The 23,837-nt window shown below is 39.4% G+C and overlaps 3 protein-coding genes and 1 pseudogene across 4 annotated transcripts; 3 read left to right on the top strand and 1 right to left on the bottom strand.

Annotated features, from left to right (window-relative positions):
- Positions 1-99: 99 nt before the first annotated feature.
- On the top strand, positions 100-5,915 carry LOC114736418 (uncharacterized). Its single transcript, XM_028924234.1, has 2 exons — positions 100-2,988; positions 3,327-5,915. Exons 1-2 carry the CDS (start codon positions 100-102, stop codon positions 5,913-5,915), a joined length of 5,478 nt encoding a protein of 1,825 aa, XP_028780067.1.
- A 1,429-nt stretch (positions 5,916-7,344) lies between these two features.
- LOC114736394 (uncharacterized) lies at positions 7,345-7,989 on the top strand. 2 transcript variants are annotated; one of them, XM_028924188.1, is made up of 3 exons: positions 7,345-7,545; positions 7,627-7,709; positions 7,845-7,989. In XM_028924188.1, exons 1-3 carry the CDS (start codon positions 7,353-7,355, stop codon positions 7,977-7,979), a joined length of 411 nt encoding a protein of 136 aa, XP_028780021.1. In that variant the 5' UTR covers positions 7,345-7,352; the 3' UTR covers positions 7,980-7,989. The 2 variants fall into 2 exon arrangements, with proteins under 2 accessions (XP_028780021.1, XP_028780020.1); XM_028924187.1 differs by having other exon boundaries at positions 7,615-7,709.
- An 8,139-nt stretch (positions 7,990-16,128) lies between these two features.
- On the top strand, positions 16,129-20,714 carry LOC114736417 (lysine-specific demethylase JMJ30). The gene is made up of 6 exons (XM_028924233.1): positions 16,129-16,614; positions 17,123-17,332; positions 17,748-17,882; positions 17,972-18,115; positions 18,759-18,851; positions 19,529-20,714. Exons 1-6 carry the CDS (start codon positions 16,129-16,131, stop codon positions 19,715-19,717), a joined length of 1,257 nt encoding a protein of 418 aa, XP_028780066.1. The 3' UTR covers positions 19,718-20,714.
- Positions 20,715-20,753: 39 nt separating this feature from the next.
- Positions 20,754-23,221, bottom strand: LOC114736420 (IRK-interacting protein-like; annotated as a pseudogene).
- Positions 23,222-23,837: the final 616 nt, after the last annotated feature.

Raw genomic sequence — 23,837 nt, 5'->3', positions numbered from 1 at the left:
CTTTTGCAGAGTTTGTTTCCCTTGCAAATGAACAGCACGAAAAATGATCCAAAAGAATTAGGCGAATTGCCAGGAATACAATTTCCTGATTTGCCTAATATGAGTAGCTATTTGAAGTACTGGGGAACTCATTTTGTCACTCAAAACAAAAGTCTCTACACTTGGATTAATGAAGAAGGGGTTGTGATGGGCCAAAGGACCTATGGAGAGCTTTACTCAAATGCCAATTATATTGCTCAAAAGCTCTTAACGAGTCAAAAACCAGTTATCAAACCTGGAGACAGGGTTTTAATGATCTACGTCCCTGGTTTAGACTTCGTTGATGCCTTCTTTGGATGTCTAAGAGCTAAAGTCATACCAGTTCCCGTTCTTCCCCCAGACCCAATGCAAAGAAGTGGGCAAGCACTTATGAAGATTGAAACTATTGCTAAATCATGTGGCACAGTAGCAATTTTGTCAACAACAGCTTATCATTCCGCTGTCCGTGCAGGGTCGGTGAAAAATTTAATCTCACTAAGCGGAAAAGGTGGGAATGCTTCAGCTCGGTGGCCTAATCTTCCATGGCTACACACTGATTCGTGGGTCAAGAACTTCAAGAACCTGAGTATGGAATGCCTAGCTGATCAGTCTGAACCCCAACCTAATGATATCTGTTTTTTGCAATTCACATCAGGATCGACTGGCGATGCTAAAGGAGTAATGATAACTCATGGGGGGCTCATTCATAATGTGAAGTTGATGCGAAGACAATATAAAAGCACCTCAAAAACAGTACTAGTGAGCTGGCTTCCTCAGTATCATGACATGGGGCTTATTGGCGGACTCTTCACATCTCTTGTTAGTGGTGGTATGGCTATTCTCTTCTCTCCAATGACATTTATCAAGAAGCCACTTTTATGGCTTGAAACTATCAGCAAGTATCAAGCAACTCATAGCGCTGGCCCTAACTTTGCTTTCGAGTTATTGATTCGAAGGTTGGAGTGTGACAAAGATAAACTTCAGAATTTAGACCTTTCGTCTATGATTTTTCTCATGGTTGCAGCGGAGCCAGTGAGACAAAGGACTTTGAAAAGATTTATTGAACTAACCAGTCCTTTTGGCTTATCTCGGGAGGTGACAGCTCCCGGATATGGCTTAGCAGAAAATTGTGTGTTTGTTTGTTGTGCATTTGGAGAAGGTTACCCTATTATTGTTGATTGGCAAGCAAGAGTTTGCTGCGGGTATGTTCACCCAGGAGATGCCGATATGGACATTAAAATAGTTGACCCAGAGACTGGTGAAGAGCTTCAAGAAGATGGAAAGGAGGGAGAAATATGGATTAGTAGTCCAAGTGCAGGAATAGGATACTGGGGGAAGGAAGAATTGAGTCAAAAAACTTTCAGGAATAAGCTTCAAAATCATCCTGGACGTAACTACACAAGAACTGGAGATTTGGGACGTATAATAGAGCAGAAGTTGTTTATCACTGGCAGAATCAAGGATCTTATCATTGTTGCTGGAAGAAATATTTACTCAGCAGATGTTGAGAAAACAGTTGAAAGCTCATGTGAGCTTCTTCGTCCAGGGTGTTGTGCTGTCATTGGAGTCCCTGAGGAAATTCTATCAGCGAAGGGAATTTCCGTTCCAGATGGTTCCGACCAGGTTGGCCTTGTCGTGATTGCAGAAGTAAAAGACGGAAAACCAGTAGGCAAAGATGTGATCCAGCAAATTCAGACTCGTGTGGCAGAGGAACATGGAGTCACTGTTGCTTCAGTCAAGTTAGTCAAGCCTAGAACCATTAGTAAAACGACCTCAGGAAAGATCAAGAGATTTGAATGCTTAAAGCAATTTATAGATGGATCGTTGAACTTTGCACCACAACCACTTTTGACAAAGAAAACATTAGTACGATCATTCACTACAGGAACATGCAGGGAAGGATATACGCCTCGACCCCAACTAGTGTCAAATAAAAATCTAAGCGCTTCAAGAATCAGCAACAAACAAATTGTGGAATTCTTGAAGGGGCTTATTTCTGAGCAGACAGGTGTTCCAATTGACAACATCTCACTTACAGACAACCTAGCATCATATGGAATTGACTCAATAGGTGTGGTCAAAGCAACTCAAAAGCTCTCTGATTTCCTGGGAGTGCCCGTGGCAGCTATCGATGTCTTCACTGCGTCTTGCATTCAAGAGTTGGCTAATTTCTCAGAGAATCTTCTATTGAAGTCTCAACCTCAACTTGTGAATAATCTATCCCATGTTGCAGAACTGGAGATTGATTCTTCTGAATTGGTTGTCGATGTTACCAGATCTCGCCAATTTGGTATTCGTTTCCTCCAGATCCTAGCACTCATTTATGTGTCTATCATTCTAGTTTTTCCCGCATATTTATCGATCACTGCCTTTTTGGGCTTCATCCAAAGTGTTAGTAAATCAGTAGATGGGATATGCTGGTTAAATTATTTAATTTCCTTGAGTTTTGCGCCTCTTGCTTGGATCCTTTGCATTGTTTCCACCTGTGTTTGCATTTCATTGTTCGGGACTTCTCTCCTGAGGCCAAATTATACCCTTGCCCCTGAAATTTCCATTTATTCTGTGGATTTCATCAAGTGGTGGGCACTTTATAAAATGCAAGAAATCTCTTCGAAAGTTCTGGCGGTACATCTTAGAGGTACAGTATTCCTGAAATATTGGTTTGAGGTGCTTGGCGCAAGAATTGGACCTGGAGTTTTGCTGGATACAGTTGACATCACAGACCCATCTCTAGTTTCAATTGGAGATACGGTTGTTATTGCAGAAGGAGCTTTGCTCCAAAGCCATGAGGTGAAGAATGGACTTGTCAGTTTCTTGCCTATTAGGATCGGCAAAGGTTCTTCCATTGGGCCTTATGCTGTTTTACAAAAAGGAAGTATTGTTGGAGAAGGCATTGAGGTGCAACCTCTGCAAAACGTTGAAGCGGGCCAACATGTGCTCAAAACGACAAGGCCTAAAAATGTTTGTAAGGTTTGTTCTAATGTTGAATAATATTACAAGAAAATTTTAAATTCAACACCTTGCATATTTTAAATAACTAAGATTCCTTTTTTTTTTTTTTTAATGGAAATGTCAATTGTTATCACTTGTAGTGCATTTTACCATATCACTTGTATGTATGTTTTTTGGGAGTTGAACTTTATTTGCGTTTTATCTTTTACTTTGGGGGGTTTGTACTTACTAAAACTCAGTCATGTTTACATTTTTGGCATGAACAAAATGGTTCTAAGATTTAATCTAACTTTAGTGAGCTAGATAACTAAAACTCTTAACTATATTAAATAATGCCTCTTCTAATCATATTTCAGAATGCGGTCCTGCCTGTTGATGCCAGTGAAGTTGAATCTACTGTTATTAACCATTTCGTTGGAATCTATCTGGTTGGTTTTCTGAATTCCCTTGCTGCTGCTATTGTCTACTTCTTGTACATAAGGTTCTTCTCAAAACTCCCATCATTTCAACACTTCTCATTTATTTGCTTATCTGGGGCCTTCCATTGGATACCATTTACCATCATAGCATATGCTACCATGTTTTCTTCTGTCCCATCAAGTTCCATTATATTCGCCATTTCATTTTCATGTGGCTACTTGCTTCATGGTCTTATCCTCAGCTCTCTCACTTGCTTTTTAACTCGACTCCTGGCATGTAGTCGAAACCAAACCCATTTCAAAATCTGGCTTCGACATAGAATCACCATTGTTTGCCACCTTAGATTTGCAAAGCTTTTAACAGGAACAGAAGCCTTTTGCGTGTATTTACGTCTCTTAGGTGCCAAAATTGGCAAGCACTGTTCTATCAGAGCCATCAACCCTGTTTCAAACCCAAAATTAATGTCAATTGGTACCGGGGCCCATCTTGGTGATTTTTGTCGGATAATTACCGGGTTCCATTCTTCTAATGGGTATCTCAGTGAAGAAGTCAAGATTCAGGATAACTCAGTTGTTGGGAGTCAAAGCCTGATCCTCCCTGGTTCAACTATTCAAAAGAATGTCATTTTGGGTGCACTTTCAATTGCTCCAACGAATTCCACGCTCCAAGAGGGCGGTGTGTACATTGGATCTCAAACCCGAGTTGCTAGTAGAAACTCTATAAATGCATTGGATGAACGGATAGAGGAGATGGACATGGGATACAAGAAATTAGTGTCCAATTTGGCTGCAAATTTGGCTGCGACAACTTTGAAAGCTAAAGCAAGATATTTTCATCGCATTGGGGTTAGCGGAAAGGGATACCTAAAACTATACAACAAGATAGAAGGCCTTCCTCTACACAAGATTTTTCAGCCGGGAAAAAGATACGCAATCATTGTTAGGCACAGCAATAGTTTGAGTGCTGATGACGATGCAAGGATCGATGCTCGCGGTGCAGCTTTAAAGATACTCTCTGAAGGACCTACTTGTGAGTGTCCTCTTTATGACTTAACACTTAAAACAGGCCCTGCATTCTATGCTCGCACTATTGCTGATTTCACACACTGGCTTGTTTGTGGGCTTGATGCAAGAAAGGAGTTTGTCAAGCGACTCCCACATGTTCGTGACGCAGTATGGAATTCTCTTCGGCATGCTAACTCTTACACCGAATTGCATTACTACTCAAACTTCTGTCGGCTAATCCGCTTTACAGATGGACAGGCAATGTATGTGAAGTTCAAGTTGCGGCCTTATGACAAGAGTATTAGTGAAGATTCAGGCAAGGTAAAGCCAAAAGATATACTTCCACCGGAGACAGGTGCTATTCCGAGGGATGAAAATGATACACGCCCTTTACTTTTTCTTGCTGACGAATTTCAGAAACGCGTGAATTCTCCAAGTGGGGTTCAATACATTCTTCAAGTACAACTCCAACCAATACCAGATAATGAAGCCTCTCGTGAAGTTGTGCTAGACTGCACTAAACCATGGGATGAGGATAAGTTCCCATACATTGATGTTGGAGAGATAAATATTAATCAAATACTTCCTGCTGAAGAATCAGAGAGACTAGATTTTAATCCCTATCTTCGAAGCCATGAACTCGACGTCATCCGTGCTACTTCAAGCTCCCAAAGTGCTTCTATTGATCATGGTCGTTCCTTGGTCTATGAGATTAGTCAGAAGCTAAGAAATAAAGAGCCGCTCCCAGAGGCCTTAAGGAGCTTTATTGAGGAATCTGATGTGAAGATAGATCTATCAAATTGTCCCACGGCAACACCGACGGCACAAAAAAACATGTTGCAAGAAGTGAGCTTGACCAGAACATGGTATCAAACCTTGTCAGCAATTTTCATTCAACCATTGCTACAAACCGGTTTACCTTATTTAGTGGTGGGCTTAGCAATTTTTGGTCCTCTGAATTGGGTTGTTCAACAAAAAAACGCCAAAAAACTGCCAGTCCATTGGTTGCTTCCTTTGTGTTGGCTTCTCTCAGGTATTGTGGCAGCATTGGCATGTGTTGTTGCCAAATACGTGCTTGTGGGAAGGAAGAAAGCAGGTGAAACGGTGGCCATATGGAGTCAAAGGGTAACAATGGATAGCACATGGCAGGCCATTAGAACTATGGTTGGAGATTATTTTATGGACATGACTAGTGGTTCATATTGGTTTGTGGTGTGGATGAAGTTGATGGGCGCAGAGGTCGAAACAGATCGTGAGGCCTACGTGGACAGCACAGGAGTATTGATGAACCCTGAAATGGTGAAGATTGGGAATGGAGCATGTGTGGGAAGAGAAGCTCTGCTCTTTGGGCACATATATGAAGGAGAAGGCGGGATGGTGAAGTTCGGGGAGATCAACATCGGAGAAGACGCATTTGTAGGAAGTAGAGCTGTCGTGATGCCCGGCGTGCAAGTGGAGAATGAGGGTAGCCTCAGCACACTCTCTCTTGCCATGAAAGGAGAAATCATCAGGTCTAAATAATAACAACAATAACAACAATAACAATAGGATGTTGTCTATCAAAATAACTATAATAATAATAATAATAATAATAGGAAGTCTTTTGCTCATTTGATTGACAAAAGTCCTGCCTTGTTTCTTTGTTTGGTAGCAATAAAATAACCCGATCATATCGATCAAGTTGAGAGCTTGCATCCAAATTCAATAATAAACAAAAAGATCACAATTGTTATTTGAATGAGACCCACATTAGTTTTGTTTAGATTATACAGTATTATCTATTTCCATTTTAATAAAATAAGCAGCAAAAATTAATTCTATATACATCAAAGATATATAATGTGAAAATCGGTATAAAACCAATCGCATAATTATGATTATCCCACGTACAGTATAGTTAAGGTATCACATTTGTAGACAATAAAAAGTGCAAAGTGTCCTATAAAATAAAAATTTAAAGGATGAAAAATCTCAATTAATTCCATATGAAATATCACTATTTGAATTTAGACTTACATTTTTAACATATTTTTAATTAGGCTAAAAATGAATATCCCTTAAATTTCTGATGTGCGGTGAGAACGTAAATGTACATGCAAAATATTGAAAATGTAACCAGTCATGTTCAATATCATACTACCTTTTTAGGAAAACTTAAATTAAATTTCTGATAAAAGCTGTCGGCCATAAAGAAATTGCTGATAAAATCATAAAACTCACTTGGGGGTGTTGTTACCAGAGATTGATTTACATAGATAATAATGATATGCAGAAGCAGCCTTGTTATAATTGTAGCGGTGTGCAAACATTATTGGCACAAAGCAACGATTTCATGAGTTTGAACTTATGGGGCCACGATAGCTCACTCAACAAAATAATAAAGCCTCTATCGCAAACAAAATTAGAATATTGTAAAATGAAGCTGGTCAAAAAAAATTGTAAAATGAAAATATCGTAATGTAAAATGAACCATATACTTCCTCCAGTTTTTAATGTATAAGCTAATGGACTAATTTGAGTAGATCAAGAAAATTAGTTGATTTAGTTATTTGTAATAAATAGGTGTTATTTTTTTGTAAAATATCATTACTAATCAAGTATATTAGTTATAACTATCATTATTATAAGAAAAATCTTAAGAAAAAAATAGATAAATATGAGAGACAAAATGAATTGAAATCTTATATTTAAAATTATAATAAAAATTAAATAAATTCTTATATTAAACACTGAAGCATAGTATATGACAAATAATGATAGAGTAACAATGACTGGTTAGTCAGGTCAAACAGAAAAAGTGACAAACAATCTCCTCAAACTTGATTTTAAAAAAATAAATAAATAAATAAACGTACAGTGATGACGGTGCCAAGCACCGAAGGAGCGCATACGTTTCTCCGCAAAGGTCCACTCTGAGTCTGTGCATGCCTCTCTCCTTACCTCCCAACACCAATTCTAATGCTATTCCGTAAAAGCTCTCTTCTTTATCATTCTCTCTCTAGTCTCCAGAATTTGGCGGTTGTTATTCTGTCCCTTTGTGGCTCCATGAATATAGCCCTCCCCACCAAAGCCTTCGCTTGGACGTTGATCATGAGCATTCTGATCCTAACTCTGGTGATTTCACTGTCGTTTGCTGAATCCTCTAGTTCTTGTGAGTTCGTCTGTTCATGGATATCCTCTCCTTTTCGTCTCTCAATACTAAATCTTTGTTTTCCTGGAGGTCTGTTTATAGGTGCTAGCTCCACTTGCGCAGTTCTGCATTTCGCGACAACCATGGTAGGGAACAGAGCCCCTTCGATGGCTTCAAGCACAAAGGTATGCAACCATACGTTGTAGGTTTTTTGTTTTTCAATTCACTTGTTAAAACTTTAAACAAGAAAAGGAAACCACTTTCTGCTTCTTCAGTCTCCCAGTCGTTTTATTTTACCAATGATTTTCAACATTTTATAGGTTCGAAAATTTGGGGAAGCTTCCGTTGGCACAGTGGTAGAGTCGGCGAGGAAAGTCCCAACCGGACCCGACCCTCTTCATCACAACAAGAATCCCACTGGCCCTTGTGCTGATATCTCCTCTGTTAGAGGATAGGATTTTAACTTGGATGCTTTCTAACCCGAGTTGCAATCCCCTGCTTCTGTATGATCGATGCTTAGATCCCTTTCAACAATCTATATACTTTGCATTCACCGTATTATTAGTGACTCCAAAATCCCGAGAGCCAGCTATATGTTTCCAATATAATATGCTTGGCTAGTTCGGTTTGTTCGTGATTTGAAATTTTGCATTGGGTTTTGTCTTCTTCTGTGTCATTCAGGGACAAGAAAACAGTAATCACTCTGCCCTTTGTTTTCTTTTTCTTTCTGGATTTGGGACTGCAATGTCATTGTGGTGGTCTGGAGGGGATGTTGAGAGGCGAGGTGACGAGGACCTTATTGATCTCTGCTAGCTGCTGTTTAGTGGAAGGAACGGACGCATTTTCGCACGATCTCAGAGTCGCAGTGTGTCCGGGGGAGGGAGAGAGCGAGAGATTTTCAATTTTTGCCCAGAGGCAGCCTCGTATCCTCGGAAACAGCACACGTCTTGCTACGTGGGATTCATATTTTTGATATTGTTGATGAAGGTTTAGCTCAACCATGGACGGGTGTGAACTAGCCCGCCAAGTAATTTGCGATCAATTTTAGGCATCTTATTTATTTTTTATTAAGAAAATCATTTCGCGCGCGCACTAAGAAGTAGCTGATAAATATCCATAACCAGGATTTAAGTTTCAAAAATCTCATTTTCACAGCGGAAAAAATATCTTAGTTCTACAGTATTTGCTACTCCGTTGAAGATCTCAACACTTGGATAGTTGGGTCTTCAAAACAAATTCTCCCTGGCCTGTTTTTATCACAAGAGATGGAAACAAACGAGTTACCAAAATATTTTCCCTTTCGCGATTACCGAGGGAGCTCCTTTGCGCCACTTACATCAAATGCACCAAGAAAAGCAAAGCCCAAAACACGTATAACATAATCATCACTTAGTAGATGCTGATCATTCCAAGCTCCAATAAGTGGGGAAGGGAAAGATGGAAAAGATCATTAGAAAAACAAAAGAGTGTTTGGGTGATTACCCAAACCATGGTTTGGAAACAAAAATTACCCAAACACACATCTAAAATCAGTAACTATGGTCTTGGCTTAAAAGCTCTGGTTTTGTTAGAAGCGTTTTTTGAATCTGCTTATGAGAAAAGAATGGGAGAGTGTCAAATGGTTTGTCAATGAATATGAGATTTGTCTTTTTGACCAGACACATATACCCCTCAATCATTCATTTCTCTTCCGCCTTCGCTCCACTTAGAATCCATTCCTATATTTATATTACTATCTTTACTCTTATATTTTATAAATATATATCCAAAAAAAATTAATTACTATTTCTACTCTTATATTTTATAAATACATATATATACACATAGTAACAATTAATTATATTATATTAAAGATCGAAGATAGTATGTTGTTACAAAAACTAATTGTGAAAAAATGTTATGGGATAAATTAATATTTTTCTGTTAGCGAAAAAAATTTATTTTTCTATAAACATATTTAATTTTATATTTTATAAATATATATATACACATTAATTGTTTATTAATTACATTTTCTTATATATTATTAATTATGTTGGTAAAAAAATATATTATTACCAATTTTATTCCTTCAAATTAAAATATACTATAAAATTCATCTTTTATGTAATTATCATATTAATTTATGCCTTTTTGAGTAACTTACATATATAAAAAGTACTTTTGATAACAACTATCCAGACACTCTTACTTTGTCAGAATCATTTTTTTACAAAATCTATTATTCTCAAAATCTATTTTTCAAATCATAATTGGTTTCATCCAAACACCCCTGAGCAGTATATGTATACGTGGGAAGAGACGTATCCCAAGGGTCATCCTGTGTTCTATTCTAATCCCAACTTCTGTTCTGTATGTATTTTGTCCCTCAGTTTTTCCCGTATAGGTTCATTTCATCCTGACATAACCTGAACAGAAACGAAACAATTAGGATGAGTTCTTATGCATAGCTTTAGAAGGGTTATGGTTTTTTTCTGCGTCCTTTTCATTCCACGTACGGTCTATATGAAATGGACTACGCATTTGACAAAAAATTATATGTTTTTGAAAAAAAACGATATTCGAATTAAAAATACAGGATGTAATCAATTGTACGTCTCTATTCCGAAAATAAAAATATTAAATATATTTCTTCTTTTTCCAAGAGATTTTGAAAAATGCATATCATAAATTACATATGTAGAGAAATGTTGGATAATTAACATGAGTCTCACATGCTACGAAGAGTCAAAATTAAAATTTAAAGCACTTGCAAATTATACATTGTAGTAGTATAAATATATTAAGGACCTCTGGGGTTGCATGGGCAAAATGATCACAGATGCCATGGGATTTGCATTGGGTGCTCATCAGGTGATGAGCACCCAATGCTCATCACCCATCTGGACCGTCCAGATCTAATCTGGACGGTCCAGATTTATTTTTATTTTTATTTTTATTTTTTTAAAAATAATTATTTTAATAGGTATAAGATAAAAAATAAAGATAATCTCATAACTATCATTTTTTAAAAATATAATTTTTTCTATTTTAAAATAATTATTTGATAATATTAAATCTGGACCGTCCAAATTAAATCTGGACGGTCCAGATTGCTCATCAGGTGATGAGCACTGGGTGCTCATCACCTGATGAGCACCAAATGGGAACCCGATGCCATGCCCAAACGCGATTCTAAAACCCAACACCCTCCAAAAGCACTGTTGAACGTGGCAATCCGAAATATCCTCCTAAACACACAGTTTGATCAATCTGAATACTTCATTAATGATCAAAATGGATTACACTTTCGGGCCTACCGAGACCCATTATATATACAAGTCATAGTGACAAATCAAATTACACTCAGATACGCAACTAGGAACTAATCCTCATGGGCTACATACATTCGGGCCCATCACACTAATTTGGGCCTACAAACTAAACAGGAAAATACAACAAACGAATCAAATATTTCAACACTCCCCCTCAAGTTTGGGGCTTAAAACATCCACAGCACCTAACTTGCTCAGAAGATTTCTCTGCACATTGCCTCCAACAGCCTTTGTGAGCAAATCTACCTGTTGATCATTGCTTCTGACATGAAGCAGATCAATAAGCTTTGACTGCCATTTCTCTCTAACAAAATGACAGTCCACTTCTATATGCTTTGTACGTTCATGAAAAACTGGGTTAGCTGCAATATGTATTGCAACTTTGCTGTCACAATACACCTTCACTGGATCATTGTGAGTTATTCCCAAATCTTTCAGCAAACTGAGGGCCCATACCACTTCTGAAATGGCCATACTTAAAGCCCTATATTCTGCCTCAGCAGAGGACTTAGAAACAGTGTTTTGTTTCTTTGTTTTCCACATTACAAGTGAGCCTCCCAACTTCAACAAGTAACCCGAAACAGACCTTCTTGACATTGCACATGATGCCCAATCTGAATCACAATAACACTCTAATTCTGGTTTCCCTTTAGAACTGATGAAAATTCCCAAGCCAGGAGTCCCTTTTAGATAGCGCAGAACACCTCTTGCTGCAGCCATATGAGCCTTGGTTGGCATTTGCATGAATTGACTCAACGTCTGCACAGAATAAGATATATCAGGTCTGGTCATAGTTAGATATATCAACTTACCCACCAAGCGTCTGTATTTTTCAGGTTCCTGTAATAGATCCTCCTTCTTGTTCCTCTTTTCATCATAGGGAAACAGCTTCAGACTTTGTGCCATTGGGACTCCCAAGGGCTTACAACCTGTCATACCAGTCTCAAACAGCAAATCTAGAACATATTTCCTTTGTGACAAAATAATTCCTTTTTCAGATTTAGCAAATTCTATCCCAAGGAAATATTTCATTAAACCAAGATCCTTAATCTTAAAATGTCTGTGCAAAAAATCCTTAGTTTTACTAATGCCAAATTCTGTACTCCCAGTTATCAATAAGTCATCCACATATACTAGAATAAGTACAACCCCATCATCATAATGTTTAATAAAGAGAGAATAATCTGATTTACTTTGAGTAAAACCTCCTTTCTGCAATGATTCAGACAGCTTTTGATTCCACTGTCTTGAAGCCTGTTTTAAACCATAAAGAGATTTATTCAATTTGCAAACCATTTGCTCCCCCTTTCTCTCAAAACCCTGAGGTATTTTCATATAAACTTCCTCATCTAAATCTCCCTGTAAAAAAGCGTTATGAACATCCATTTGATATATACTCCATTTATTCACAGCTGCTAATTTTAGAACCACTCTAACAGTAAACATTTTTACAACAGGGGAAAAGGTCTCATGGTAATCAATCCCTTCCTTTTGACTATAGCCTTTAGCCACTAATCTAGCCTTATACTTTTCTATGCTACCATCAGCATTATACTTGATTTTATACACCCATTTGCAACCAATGGGGCTTTTTCCTTTAGGTAAAGGCACTATGGTCCAAGTTCCATTATTTTCTAAAGCATTCATTTCAGCCTGCATGGCCTTAACCCAATCTGGATTTTGAACAGCTTCTTGATAACATGATGGTTCATTATTTGAATCAAGGGAGGTTAAAAAACACATGTGATCGGGAGACATTGAGGCATAAGATAAGTAATCATCAATAGGATATTTGCAGTTACTCTTAACAGGTCTGTCCGAATCAAATTGTAATAAAGAACAAACATAATCATTAGCCCAAATGGGGGGCTTTCTAGTACGTGTGGTCCTATGAGTATAAATTCCATTTCTGTTGTGCACATTATCATCATTAACATCGTTATTACCTTCACTGATTTCTTCATTGGACATTCTATTTCCAACTAATTCATCACTACTATTATCTAATCGGGGTTCTTTAACCGATTCTGAATTCTGTTTCTCAAAAATATCTGATTCAAACCAAAACATAGATCTAATGTCATTACTCAAGCCATTTTGAAAGTTTTCTTTAACATCCCTGAAAGGGAATTTATCTTCAACGAAATTCACATGCCTACTTACAAAAAAATTGTTTTCCTTTAGATTAAGAAGGAGAAAACCCTTCTGGTTATCAGGATATCCTAGGAATATGCTAGGAATTGACCTAGGCTGTAATTTATCACTGGTCCTTAAGTCAGTCGCATAGGCAAGGGATCCAAAGGTTCTTAGATTGCTTAAATCCGGTTTAGTACCATAGACTCTTTCATAAGGTGTCTGGTACTCAAGTATCCTAGATGGGACCCTATTAAGAATGAAAACAGCCATCTTGACACACTCTCCCCAATACTTGATAGGTATTCCAGATTGAAGAATGAGACTCCTAGTAATCTGCATAATAGTTCTATGTTTCCTTTCCACTACCCCATTTTGTTCTGGAGTATAAGGACAACTAGTTTGATGGACTATACCCCTTTGCTGGAAATAAGTTTTTAACTGACTGTTGGTAAATTCAGTGTCATTATCACTCCTAATCTTTTTCACAGTGACAGAAAACTGTGTTGAAATGTAGGAAATGAAATTTCGAATATGTGATTCTGTTTCACTCTTATGTCTCATTAAAAATATCCAAGTCCCCCTCGAAAAATCATCAACTAAGGTTAAAAAGAATTGAAAACCCTGATGTGTGGGGTTTCTATATGGGCCCCAAACATCAGCATGAATTAAATCAAAACACTTTTTAGACTTGATAACACTAGAGTTAAAGGGAAATTTAGTTTGTTTGGATCGAATGCAAATATCACAAGAATGAGGACTTTTATTCAGAACAGAATTGTCAGTACATATAGAATCCAGATGCTTTATCACAGACAAAGGTGCATGTCCTAGCCTTCTATGCCATAACAGTATATCACAATCTTTCCTGGAAATTTTCTCATTTTGAATTACATTGACTGAAACAGGGGTATTGTTGGTGACTTTTAGCACATATAATCCCTTATACTCTCTACCAGTCAGCCTGATCCTCCCATCCTGAAGGCCCTGCAGTATACAGAGATCAGGAAAGAAGGCTGCCATACAATTATTTTCTTTTGTAAATCTAGATATGGATATGAGATTAAATGCTAAGCGAGGAGCATAAAGAACATTATGAATAACAACATTGTCCGCAACTGTGATAGAACCAGTGTGTGTAACAGAAAGTCTATCCCCATTTGGTATCTTAATTGAATTAATCGGTTCATTATACAACTCACAATCATCAAACAATTCAAGTTTTCCAACCATATGAGTAGTAGCACCTGAATCTAGAATCCAGTGTGTGTGAATTTCAACATTATGAGCAGCAGAGGTCAAACCTGTACCGGTTAAAGCGTGGACCGTAGGCTCAGTCTCCTTTTTCAACAATTCCAGGATCTTCTCATACTGGTCTTGTGTGAATGTTGGGGCAACCGTGGTTACTGCGTGCCCTTGAGGGTCAACATCTTTGAAATAATCAGCTCCCTTTGGCTGAGAATCCCCTTGTTGTCTTCCTTTGTTCCCCTTGAAGCCTGGTGGATATCCCACGAGCTGGAAACAATTTTCTCTGAGGTGTCCCTTCTTGTGACAGTGTGTACACTCCAGTGTACTATCTCCTCTCCCGCGTCCTCGGCCACGCCCCCTTCCCCTTGCAGCCATTGCAAGGCCTTCGGTGGGAACGTTCTTATCACGGTAAGACAGGATGCGTTGGGTTTCATCCTGGACGATCAGTGAGTATGCCTTGTTAACGGATGGGAGAGGGAACATCATCAAAATTTGACCGCGGGCTTGAGAAAAATTCTCGTTGAGCCCCATCAGAAACTGTAATAGTTTCTGTTCTTGAACGGCGTCGGAATAGGCTTTGGCAGTCGAGCAATTACAGGACGGGATAGCGATGAGAGCGGCCTGCTCTTCCCACAACTCTTTCAATTTGGAGAAATAAGCGGTGACAGAATTCGAACCTTGACGGAGCGAGTGAATTTCCCGGTGTAATGCGAAAATTCTTGAGCCACTCTTCTTGTCAAACCGCTCCTTCAGTTCGACCCACACTCCGTGCGCATCCTGAAAGTAGATAATCCCACTGGCGAGTTCCTTGGATATCGAATTAATCAGCCAGGAGAGGACAACAGCGTTGCATCTCTCCCATTGTGGCCAGAGACTCGTTTCTTGGTCGCTTTTCTTGCAAGAACCATCGACGAAACCCAGCTTTTGCTTGCCGAGAAGTGCGATTTTCATTGCGCGGGACCATACTGTGTAATTTTCAGTACCGGTGAGGACGTGTGGGATGATTGCCGTCCCCTGCGTGTCAGACGGATGCAAAAACAGGGGGTGCGAAAACGGGATACTCTCGGGCGTGACCTTCTCTTCACCCATGGTTCTTACAGTGGAGGATTAGGGTTTCTCTGCGCGATTCTTGGCAGACCGTCGTCGAGGAGCTTTTCTCAGCATCACTTAAACGGCGACGTTTGGCTCTGATGCCATGTTGAACGTGGCAATCCGAAATATCCTCCTAAACACACAGTTTGATCAATCTGAATACTTCATTAATGATCAAAATGGATTACACTTTCGGGCCTACCGAGACCCATTATATATACAAGTCATAGTGACAAATCAAATTACACTCAGATACGCAACTAGGAACTAATCCTCATGGGCTACATACATTCGGGCCCATCACACTAATTTGGGCCTACAAACTAAACAGGAAAATACAACAAACGAATCAAATATTTCAACAAGCACGTATAAATAAGTTACTCCACAAATTGAGATAAACTATTCTGTATATTTATTTATTTATTTAGTATATTATAAAAATATTTTTAAAATTATAGTGTTGTTTCTGTCTAAATACCTAGAAGCACATAAATAAATTACTCCAATAATGAAACAGGACGTTTTGATTTTTATGATTTGTTCATCATGTGATGCTTTAGTTGGATACGTGGCCTTCTCACTTTCGCGAGCGGTCAGTGGAGTGAGTGTGAAAACAATAAACATCCAGTGATAGTGAGAGAGAGGAATATCTGTCCACCCGCAAACAGCCGAACTAAAAATATCTCTGGAATCTTCTCGGCTTTTTCCCGCCGGGTCTAACCAAAATATCTCAATCCCTTCCCTCCTATAAATATCAAACCACTTTTCCGCTTCCACGCGCCCAACTCTTGCTCCTGATTGCGACCTCGCTCCCATGTCTTCTTCAACCGCCCCCGCCACCACTAGCGACTCCTCTGACCACCTTCACACGCCTACATTAGACCGCGAGTCTTCCGCTCTCCTCCACTCCATTTCCGAGCATGGAGGCTATGCTTACGTCAGCATGGCCTCCCTCGCCATCCTCGGCGACTTCCGGGCCGCCGAAGCTGCCCGTGAAATGGCCTGGGAGCAGCTGCATTCGGGGCCTCGCCACTCGGTCCTCCCAGTTTGGCGCGACGCCTACTCTATGGCGTGCCTTCACGTTGCGAAGCACCATTACATCAACGGCCAATTCAAGGAGGCTCTTAGGGCTTTGGACATGGGACTGATCATGGGGGGATCGCTTCTAAAGAAAGACTTGAGCTCTGTTGTTGACAAAGTATCGGAGAGGTTCAAGAACATTCGTGCTTCCAAAGAAACCCGCGAAGGCTTTAGGATGTCGGAACATCGACTTGTCAGTAATGAACTTAACCAGGTCGAGGTGAGGCCACACCATCCTTGTCTCCGATGGATGTGTTTCGTACACTGTTCAGCTAAAAATAGAAATGGCCATTTTTACTCGCTGCATGGATCATTTGAAGTCTTTGATACTGAAGTTCGGCGAGGAAATGAGCCAAGGAGCACAAGTAGAAGTGTTTATGGGGCTCACTTCCTCTTTCTTCTCCCATTCAAACTATTATTACTTATCTCTTCGATCTCTATAAGAATTTTACCATCAAGAACTCTAGAAAATCCTTACTCGGCAGTCAGTGCTGTAGGAGCCAATGATTTGGGTAGTTTTGCAGAGCAAATCTGGTTCTGTCATCGTACATAAGAAAATGAAAGCGTGCTATTTGCAACCGTCGAATTCCATGCTGTTCTATTGATATTGAAACTGCAAGTTCTTCTGTTTGCTTTACTGTGCTTATGAAGCTAGATCTGATTGATGTATTTATTTCCAAATGTTTGTCACCCTTCTGATGTTTATATTATAGCTTCCATGCTTGTAGGTGCACAAACTTCTACCCTCCAACTCTCTTTCTTACAAAATCGTGGAGAAGAGGTCTGCTCTGTCATTGGAAAGTTTCCTAGAAGATTATTACCGGTCTGGCTATCCGATTATCATCAGTGATTGTATGGCTCACTGGCCCGCCAAGACAAAATGGAATGACATAGATTATTTGCAAAAAGTTGCTGGTGATCGCACAATTCCAGTTGAGGTAATTTCTCTAATTATATGATCGAGTAAGCTGTTTGAGGGAAAATCTTGTTTGAAACATTTTCTTTGCAGCGAATTGGTCCTCCAAGAGATTTTTATATTAACTGATTACAGCAATCTGGAAATTCGACTCATCTTAGAGGGAGATTTCGTTGTCCATTTATTTGGTTTACACTTGATTAGAATTTAATAGACTTGGATTTCAAGATTGCTTTCTGGATATTCGGCTTGCTCGTTAAATCTGCACCGACGAAATGTGATGCATGTTAAGATTATATTGGCAACTTAATATAACCATAATAGGAATGAATATAACGTAAATCGACTCGCACACAGAGGAAGGGGAGAGAACCTCATTTATTTATATTATATCTGTTGCCATTGATTGTAGTGATAAAATTTAGCATGCTTTGCAGGTGGGAAAGAGCTATTTACGTGCGGAGGGGAAGCATGAGTTGGTTACATTTTCTGAGTTTCTTCAGCGTATGGAGTCCCATGGCTGCTCTTCTGCCGGGCCTACATATCTTGCTCAGTATCCGCTATTTGATCAGGTGTCTACTATCTATAATTTTTGAAGTTTGATACATAAGATTAGAAGTCAAACTGCTTATTTTATTCGCCAATGTTAATTGCATTGCAGATAAATGAGCTTCGGAAAGATATTTGTATTCCTGACTACTGTCTTGCTGGTGGCGGGGAGCTAAGATCTCTCAATGCATGGTTTGGTCCTGCTGGGATGGTAACACCGTTACACCATGATCCACACCATAATATTCTGGCTCAGGTGAGTCAATTGTAGTACTCTGGAGTCTGGATTGAACAATTACAGCAAAAAGCTGTATTTGGTATTCTTTCACCTTTCATTTTAAAACATACTGGTTTTTATGGTCTTATTTCTCCTTTTTTTTTAATAGCATATATGCTCAGCTTATTAAAACTGAGAACGACTTCTCCAACATTAGGAATACTATGTAGCATTAATGTGCTTCTTTTTAATTCTTCTTCGCTTGATTACCTCTAGATTATAATCCTAATTATAGGCTCCTAAAAATTATGCGCAACATGGATAGCACACTTCAAGTTTGGCAAAGTATTAAGTTTTGATCTGGTGTGGTGTGATCTTGAATGAGTCAGTTCAATATATTTGGACGGCATTGGTGTTTCTATTATTTCCTTGTAACCAAATGTAACATTATTACAGCACATCCTTAAGACTATTTTCTAAGTGGAACAATTTTTGAGCCACATATGCAACTGATACGTAAAATGTTATTGTGTGTACTTATAAATATGCTTTTTTAATCACAAGACACTCCATTGGATGCATTCCTATTTGACCTTTTCTTCCTGGATGCTGCCAAATTCATACACCTAACATCTTCTGCAGTATACTTGGCTGAAAGTTTCTAGTTTTGTTGTACTTTCAGGTTGTTGGGAAGAACTATGTAAGGCTTTACCCTCCATCTCTGTCTAGGGAACTTTACCATTACACTGAAACACTGCTTATGAATTCCAGACAGGTATTTAGTTTTTTTTGTCCTTTTTGCTTTGGTTAATGTGAATTATTAACCTCCTGGGCGTGGTGCTTATGCCTTTGCATACTATCATTACCGTATAGCACTCTGATTGGCCATGAAGCTCTGGAATTTTCTTCTCTTTTCTCTGTCATTTCCCTCATGTTTGCTGAAAGTGTTTCTATCTCACTATCTATATCTAGGATTGCATGTTTCCACAGCTTTTCTTTTCATCCTTGCAGCCAAGTTGATTCACATCTCACTCAGAACTTTTGACTTGAAATCAAGTGGTTCCCTTATTAGGTGTTTTATTAGAATTAATTGATGATTACGAAATAGATTTTTTTCCGGCTAATTTAGAACTTAACTGTTGACTTCTAAATTATATGAGAATTCTTGGGAGTAGCGTTTGGGGTTTTGTTCTGTTTTACATTGTATGGGGTGTGGAACAGAATGTGGTCAAGCGTAGTAGCCTACCCATCAGCGACAAACATATATGAAGTTTTCTATTCGGGAAAATATAAATTTGGGTGAATCAGGCAGAGTGGTTGAATGTGGTATGCTTCCTTCTGTTTGACGTGTGTATGCCCTTGGCTCTATAGATGTTCGTGTGTGTCTGCTTTTTATCTCTCTCTTTGAAATACTTGCATCCGTTTTGATTGGAGGCCTCTTTATGTTTGAAGATTGATCTAGATAAGGTGGATGAAAAGATGTTTCCTGGGCTGCAAGACTTGGAATTCGTCGACTGTATATTAGAAGAGGGAGAATTGCTATATATCCCACAAAGATGGTGGCGCCATGTCCGCTCTCTAACTACAGGTTTCTCCGTTAGTTTTTGTTGGAGCGAGGCCGAAGGTTCAGCTACACCCTAATATTTCATCGCTCATGCCATCGTGCCTACTATTTTTTCCTTTAACTTTGAAAATGAAAAAGGAAAAGTCTAAAATGGAGGAGGGAGCATATGCCTCAATTGCGTTGCTGACATAACCTATCAATGCCCACTGCTCATTTTGTATCGCAATGACAGCATAATCCTCGGGTACATAAGATTTCTTTTGGCTATTGCTGATAATCACATTCCCTGTCTAAAGGCAAGGTTGTGCGCGCGCGCGTGTAGAGAAAGAGAGAGAGAGAGAGCTTGACTGTGGATCATGCGGGTAAAAGAAGGCTCTATTGGGGAGGGTCTGCATAAAACCTTGTACGCGGGAAACCAAAAGTGGGGCATCGTGAACTGAGTTGCGAAACCAGCTAAAATCATGTTTCTGATCATAAATTTATAGTCCAGTCTTTGCGCCACCTTGTCTTTATATTGTCTACTTCCCGAGCTGTACATGCTTACGACCAATCGTTAAGAGGGAGAAGGGGGCGGGGGGGAAGTCTCATTGCGAAACTACCGTGAACAGAGTCGCGGACCAAGCCGAGTCCCATTGCGAGGCAACATCTCCACAACGTACGAGGTTTTTGTTTATTTTCCTGGCCAGCACAACGTGCTAGGTTAACTGTGTTAATCGTAATGTAAACTTCCTTTCGCTCACGTGCCTACATAGGATTTCGATTAGACTGAGATAATTTGTTAATCCATTACCAGATTTGAACATGCGTGCCTCTGATAAACAAATGTATGCCTCTGCAATTATTTGAATGAGACGGTTCATTCGAAGGAGCGTGCGGGGGGTGCTAGCAAACATTGTTACACGTGTATGCTCATGATACGGTATCTTCTACATCATGACCTGCGCTCTTCTGCCCTGCTCAATGATAAGCATCATTAATTGAAGTGGCCGACTGAGATGATGAGTATGATCTGATGCAAATTATGCCGTTGCTAGTTACGGACCTTATAAGGAGAAAGACCAAGAATGTGATTTTTCTTTCTTTTTTTTTTAAAAAAAGAAAGTGATAGGAGAGTAAAAGAAAATGTAGTGAGGTTACGCTGCAGATTTGTACCTGCAAAGAACTTTACACTTTAATACCCTGTCTTGAACGTAAAACCCCGGCATCACCATGAGCTTAACCCTGCTTGGACATTGCGACCTGTGCCTATTATCCACGAGCATATCTTCCATGTAATGAGGATCAAAGCTTGTATTCTCCTGAACCCTTAAAATTGCCAGAGGCGGGTCAAAGGAAAACGCCAGCAAATGGAGCAACCACATGCATTTAGCTGCCACAAAGAAAGCTTGAAGTAGCTCTTCAGGCCAAGCTCTCGTCCAATTCAAGGTGGTTATGATGCTGCTCATCTTCTGGTCGCAGAACTTGCCAAAGTCTTCACTATAATATCTGGTCCCCTTTCTCAACACTTCATTCCAGCTCAAATTCCTGAGTGCTACAAAAGATGAGAACTGCGCTTGGCGATCCTGTTGCAGGTCCAATAATCTTGGAGCCCCGTTCTTTTGAAACACGCAGTTCTCGTAGTCTTGGAAAAGACACTGATTTATGAGAGCTTCGAAATGGTATAATACCGCCTTTGAATACTTGTAATTCAGAGACCTTATAAGGTTGAAGAAGCACATTTAAGTTGTTCATCAGGAACTGATCGCTTTCATCGATCTGGCTTACTATGGCCTTGCAAAATTGCCTTACTGATAATCTTGATTGTGACACAATATGCAAGAAGCCCTCCACCAAATCTTCTCCGTTTGCGTTAAATGATCTTCCTCTTTTGGGAAGATTACTAAGCTTCTCGTGAACCTGAGAATCCTTTGCATGCGTTGCTTGTCTCAGAGCTTTCTTCAGATCCTCGCAGTAGCTCTCCAGATACTCAAGCTTTTGTCTGAGCTCCCCCAATGAGGATTTCATCTCAGACACTTCCATTAATGCCGCATCTTTGTTCTCATTTGCTTCGGTGAGCTCCCTCTTCAATGTCTCGATGGACATTATTCCCAGATCTTTAAGAACCTGAGAAACTTCCTCAGACTCCGTTCTGTGTGGAGAATTCTCATTCTTGTGCTTCTTCTTTAGCCGAGGAAACAGCCATGACATCACCCCCTTACCTTTAGGTTGTGATCGAATAGATGTGTGAGAATCCGTGAGGGGAACAACAATATTGGAGCTCTTCCTATTCCTTGTAGCGTCATATTCACTTGTTACGGTCGCAGGCTTACATTTATTGCAGGAAGACTCAGACCCGATGTCCTCCAGACTGTTTCTTCTTCTGGACCTGAAGTAGTCGTTGGCGGGTGACGTTTGAAGAACATTGATGTGGTTTGCACTAGAACCAGTAACAGATTTGGTATCATCGGCGGGACACATATGAGATTCCACTTCCCAATTCAGAAGTCCAGAAGTTTGTCCCTTTCCTGAAGCTGATTTCTGCTTGTAATCTGGCAGAACAGTTTCTTTGAAGTTTCTTCCTTCCAATACATTCTCGTCCCAACTCTCTGATATTATTCGGCTTTTCACCGAGTTTTGGCGATACCCTGGTAGTGGGTTTTCTTCACAGCTCTGTCAATGATTCTTAAATTTAGAAACAAACACTCATTCAAAAGAAAAACAGAATCTTTAAAGAAAAGATAGAGAACACCCTAATAGAAACTAAACATCACAGTTGTAAGCCTGGCCTATTTTTGCTGGTCAAAAAGACTTGGCTGATCTTATAAGCGCCGTGATGTAACACACCAAATTAAAGCAAGAGTTATCAAAAAGAAGGAAGTCAAAGACAGAAATGCTTTTATGCATCCAGCTTGTTCAAGTTCAAGAACAAGAGAAGTGTTAGAAGCAGTTGTGGGAAAGGATATCAGTGATGAGGCTTGGAAGAAGGCTTAGAATGGAAACAAACACAAGAACGGTGTGAAATGTCAAACAAAGCAGTAGTGTCGACATGACCTGAGAATTAAAATTGAGGAATGAAGGAAAAATGATTGCTTACAGGAGTGAAAACAGGGTAATCTTGAGCAGAAAACTGAGAAGCAGAGCGTGAAGGAGGCGCAGGAGACGGGAGTCTAGGATTGGCAGGGCTGCTCCCTTGTAATAAAGCAGCATGAAGAGCTCTTAGCTCCACAGCTTTGGATATGGCACTTTGAATTTCCTGCCTACTTATTTCAGAGGTGCCATTCTCTGTGTCGTGAAAAAACTGGGAAGAAGGAGCAGCCGCAGCCATGAAACACAAAGCAGATGGAGGGGGAGTGGATTTGGATGAGTGAGTTGCAGAGAAGACGATATCTATGGCAGCATGTGGGGCAACCAGAGAACGGAACAAGAGACTGATAGAGGCGTCTCAAATCCAATGAGTTTTGTCCTTGTTCTCATGATAAAATGGATGGAATGGGGAAGGCATGTGAAGAAGAGAAAGACAAAGACTGGGGGAGAGAGAAAGAGAGTAAATTGCAGTGTTCATATATGAGCGTTAGCTGTTAAGTGTGAGGGCAGTTTGGGAATACAACGACAAATTTGAAAATTTACCGGAAAGCAACTTTAGGTGGTGGTACCACTGTGCACATGATTGTTTTAGTGCCAACGTTACCAGTTCCATGCCCACTAACTTCCACCACCAAATCTATCTCTGCTTATCTTTCATCCTTTCGCCCTTTCCTATTAGGTTTTCCCCTCCTTCTTGCCAACAAACAGCGGAACAGAGAGATCAGATTCTTGAGAAGATGAAGAAGGGAGATGCAGAGGGAGAGAGAAAGAGAGATGTGGGACGGCGCATCAGATTTTTTTTCAGGTTCCTCATTATGTGCTAATCTATCAAAATGAATTTTTATTTCTTCCCGATTTTCTTCGGGTCACTCTCACGTATAAAGTTTTTCTTGCCTCATATCTCCCATAACAGAACAAGCTACATTGTTTATATATTTAGAATTAATTTTTTCTGTATTTGATTTTATTATTTTGTTTAGCAAAAATTTTAAATATATAGAGAAAGTTATGGTGTGGTCACAGTGCTATTTTTAATGAAATCTTCATCTATTATGGTATTATCACAGTGACAATTAGATATGTTATAAATTTATTATATATATTACTACATATGTAAATTCTCATTTTTATTAA

Source organism: Neltuma alba, unplaced genomic scaffold (assembly GCF_004799145.2).
Source record: "Neltuma alba isolate B1F8T4 unplaced genomic scaffold, ASM479914v2 tig00013334_pilon, whole genome shotgun sequence".
Taxonomy (NCBI): Eukaryota; Viridiplantae; Streptophyta; class Magnoliopsida; order Fabales; family Fabaceae; genus Neltuma; species Neltuma alba.
Note: the sequence above shows the minus strand (reverse complement) of the source record. Positions and strands in the feature narration are given on the sequence as shown.

Excerpts from the sequence above, each read along its gene's own strand:
- LOC114736418 (XM_028924234.1), top strand. The coding sequence starts at position 100 with ATGAGTAGCTATTTGAAGTACTGGGGAACTCATTTTGTCACTCAAAAC. Across the intron at positions 2,989-3,326 it reads GGCCTAAAAATGTTTGTAAG|AATGCGGTCCTGCCTGTTGA; the intron begins GTTTGTTCTAAT and ends ATCATATTTCAG.
- LOC114736394 (XM_028924187.1), top strand. The coding sequence starts at position 7,353 with ATGCTATTCCGTAAAAGCTCTCTTCTTTATCATTCTCTCTCTAGTCTC. Across the intron at positions 7,546-7,614 it reads TGCTGAATCCTCTAGTTCTT|GTCTGTTTATAGGTGCTAGC; the intron begins GTGAGTTCGTCT and ends GTTTTCCTGGAG. Across the intron at positions 7,710-7,844 it reads CGATGGCTTCAAGCACAAAG|GTTCGAAAATTTGGGGAAGC; the intron begins GTATGCAACCAT and ends AACATTTTATAG.
- LOC114736417 (XM_028924233.1), top strand. The coding sequence starts at position 16,129 with ATGTCTTCTTCAACCGCCCCCGCCACCACTAGCGACTCCTCTGACCAC. Across the intron at positions 17,333-17,747 it reads ATCGCACAATTCCAGTTGAG|GTGGGAAAGAGCTATTTACG; the intron begins GTAATTTCTCTA and ends CATGCTTTGCAG. Across the intron at positions 18,116-18,758 it reads ACCATAATATTCTGGCTCAG|GTTGTTGGGAAGAACTATGT; the intron begins GTGAGTCAATTG and ends TTGTACTTTCAG.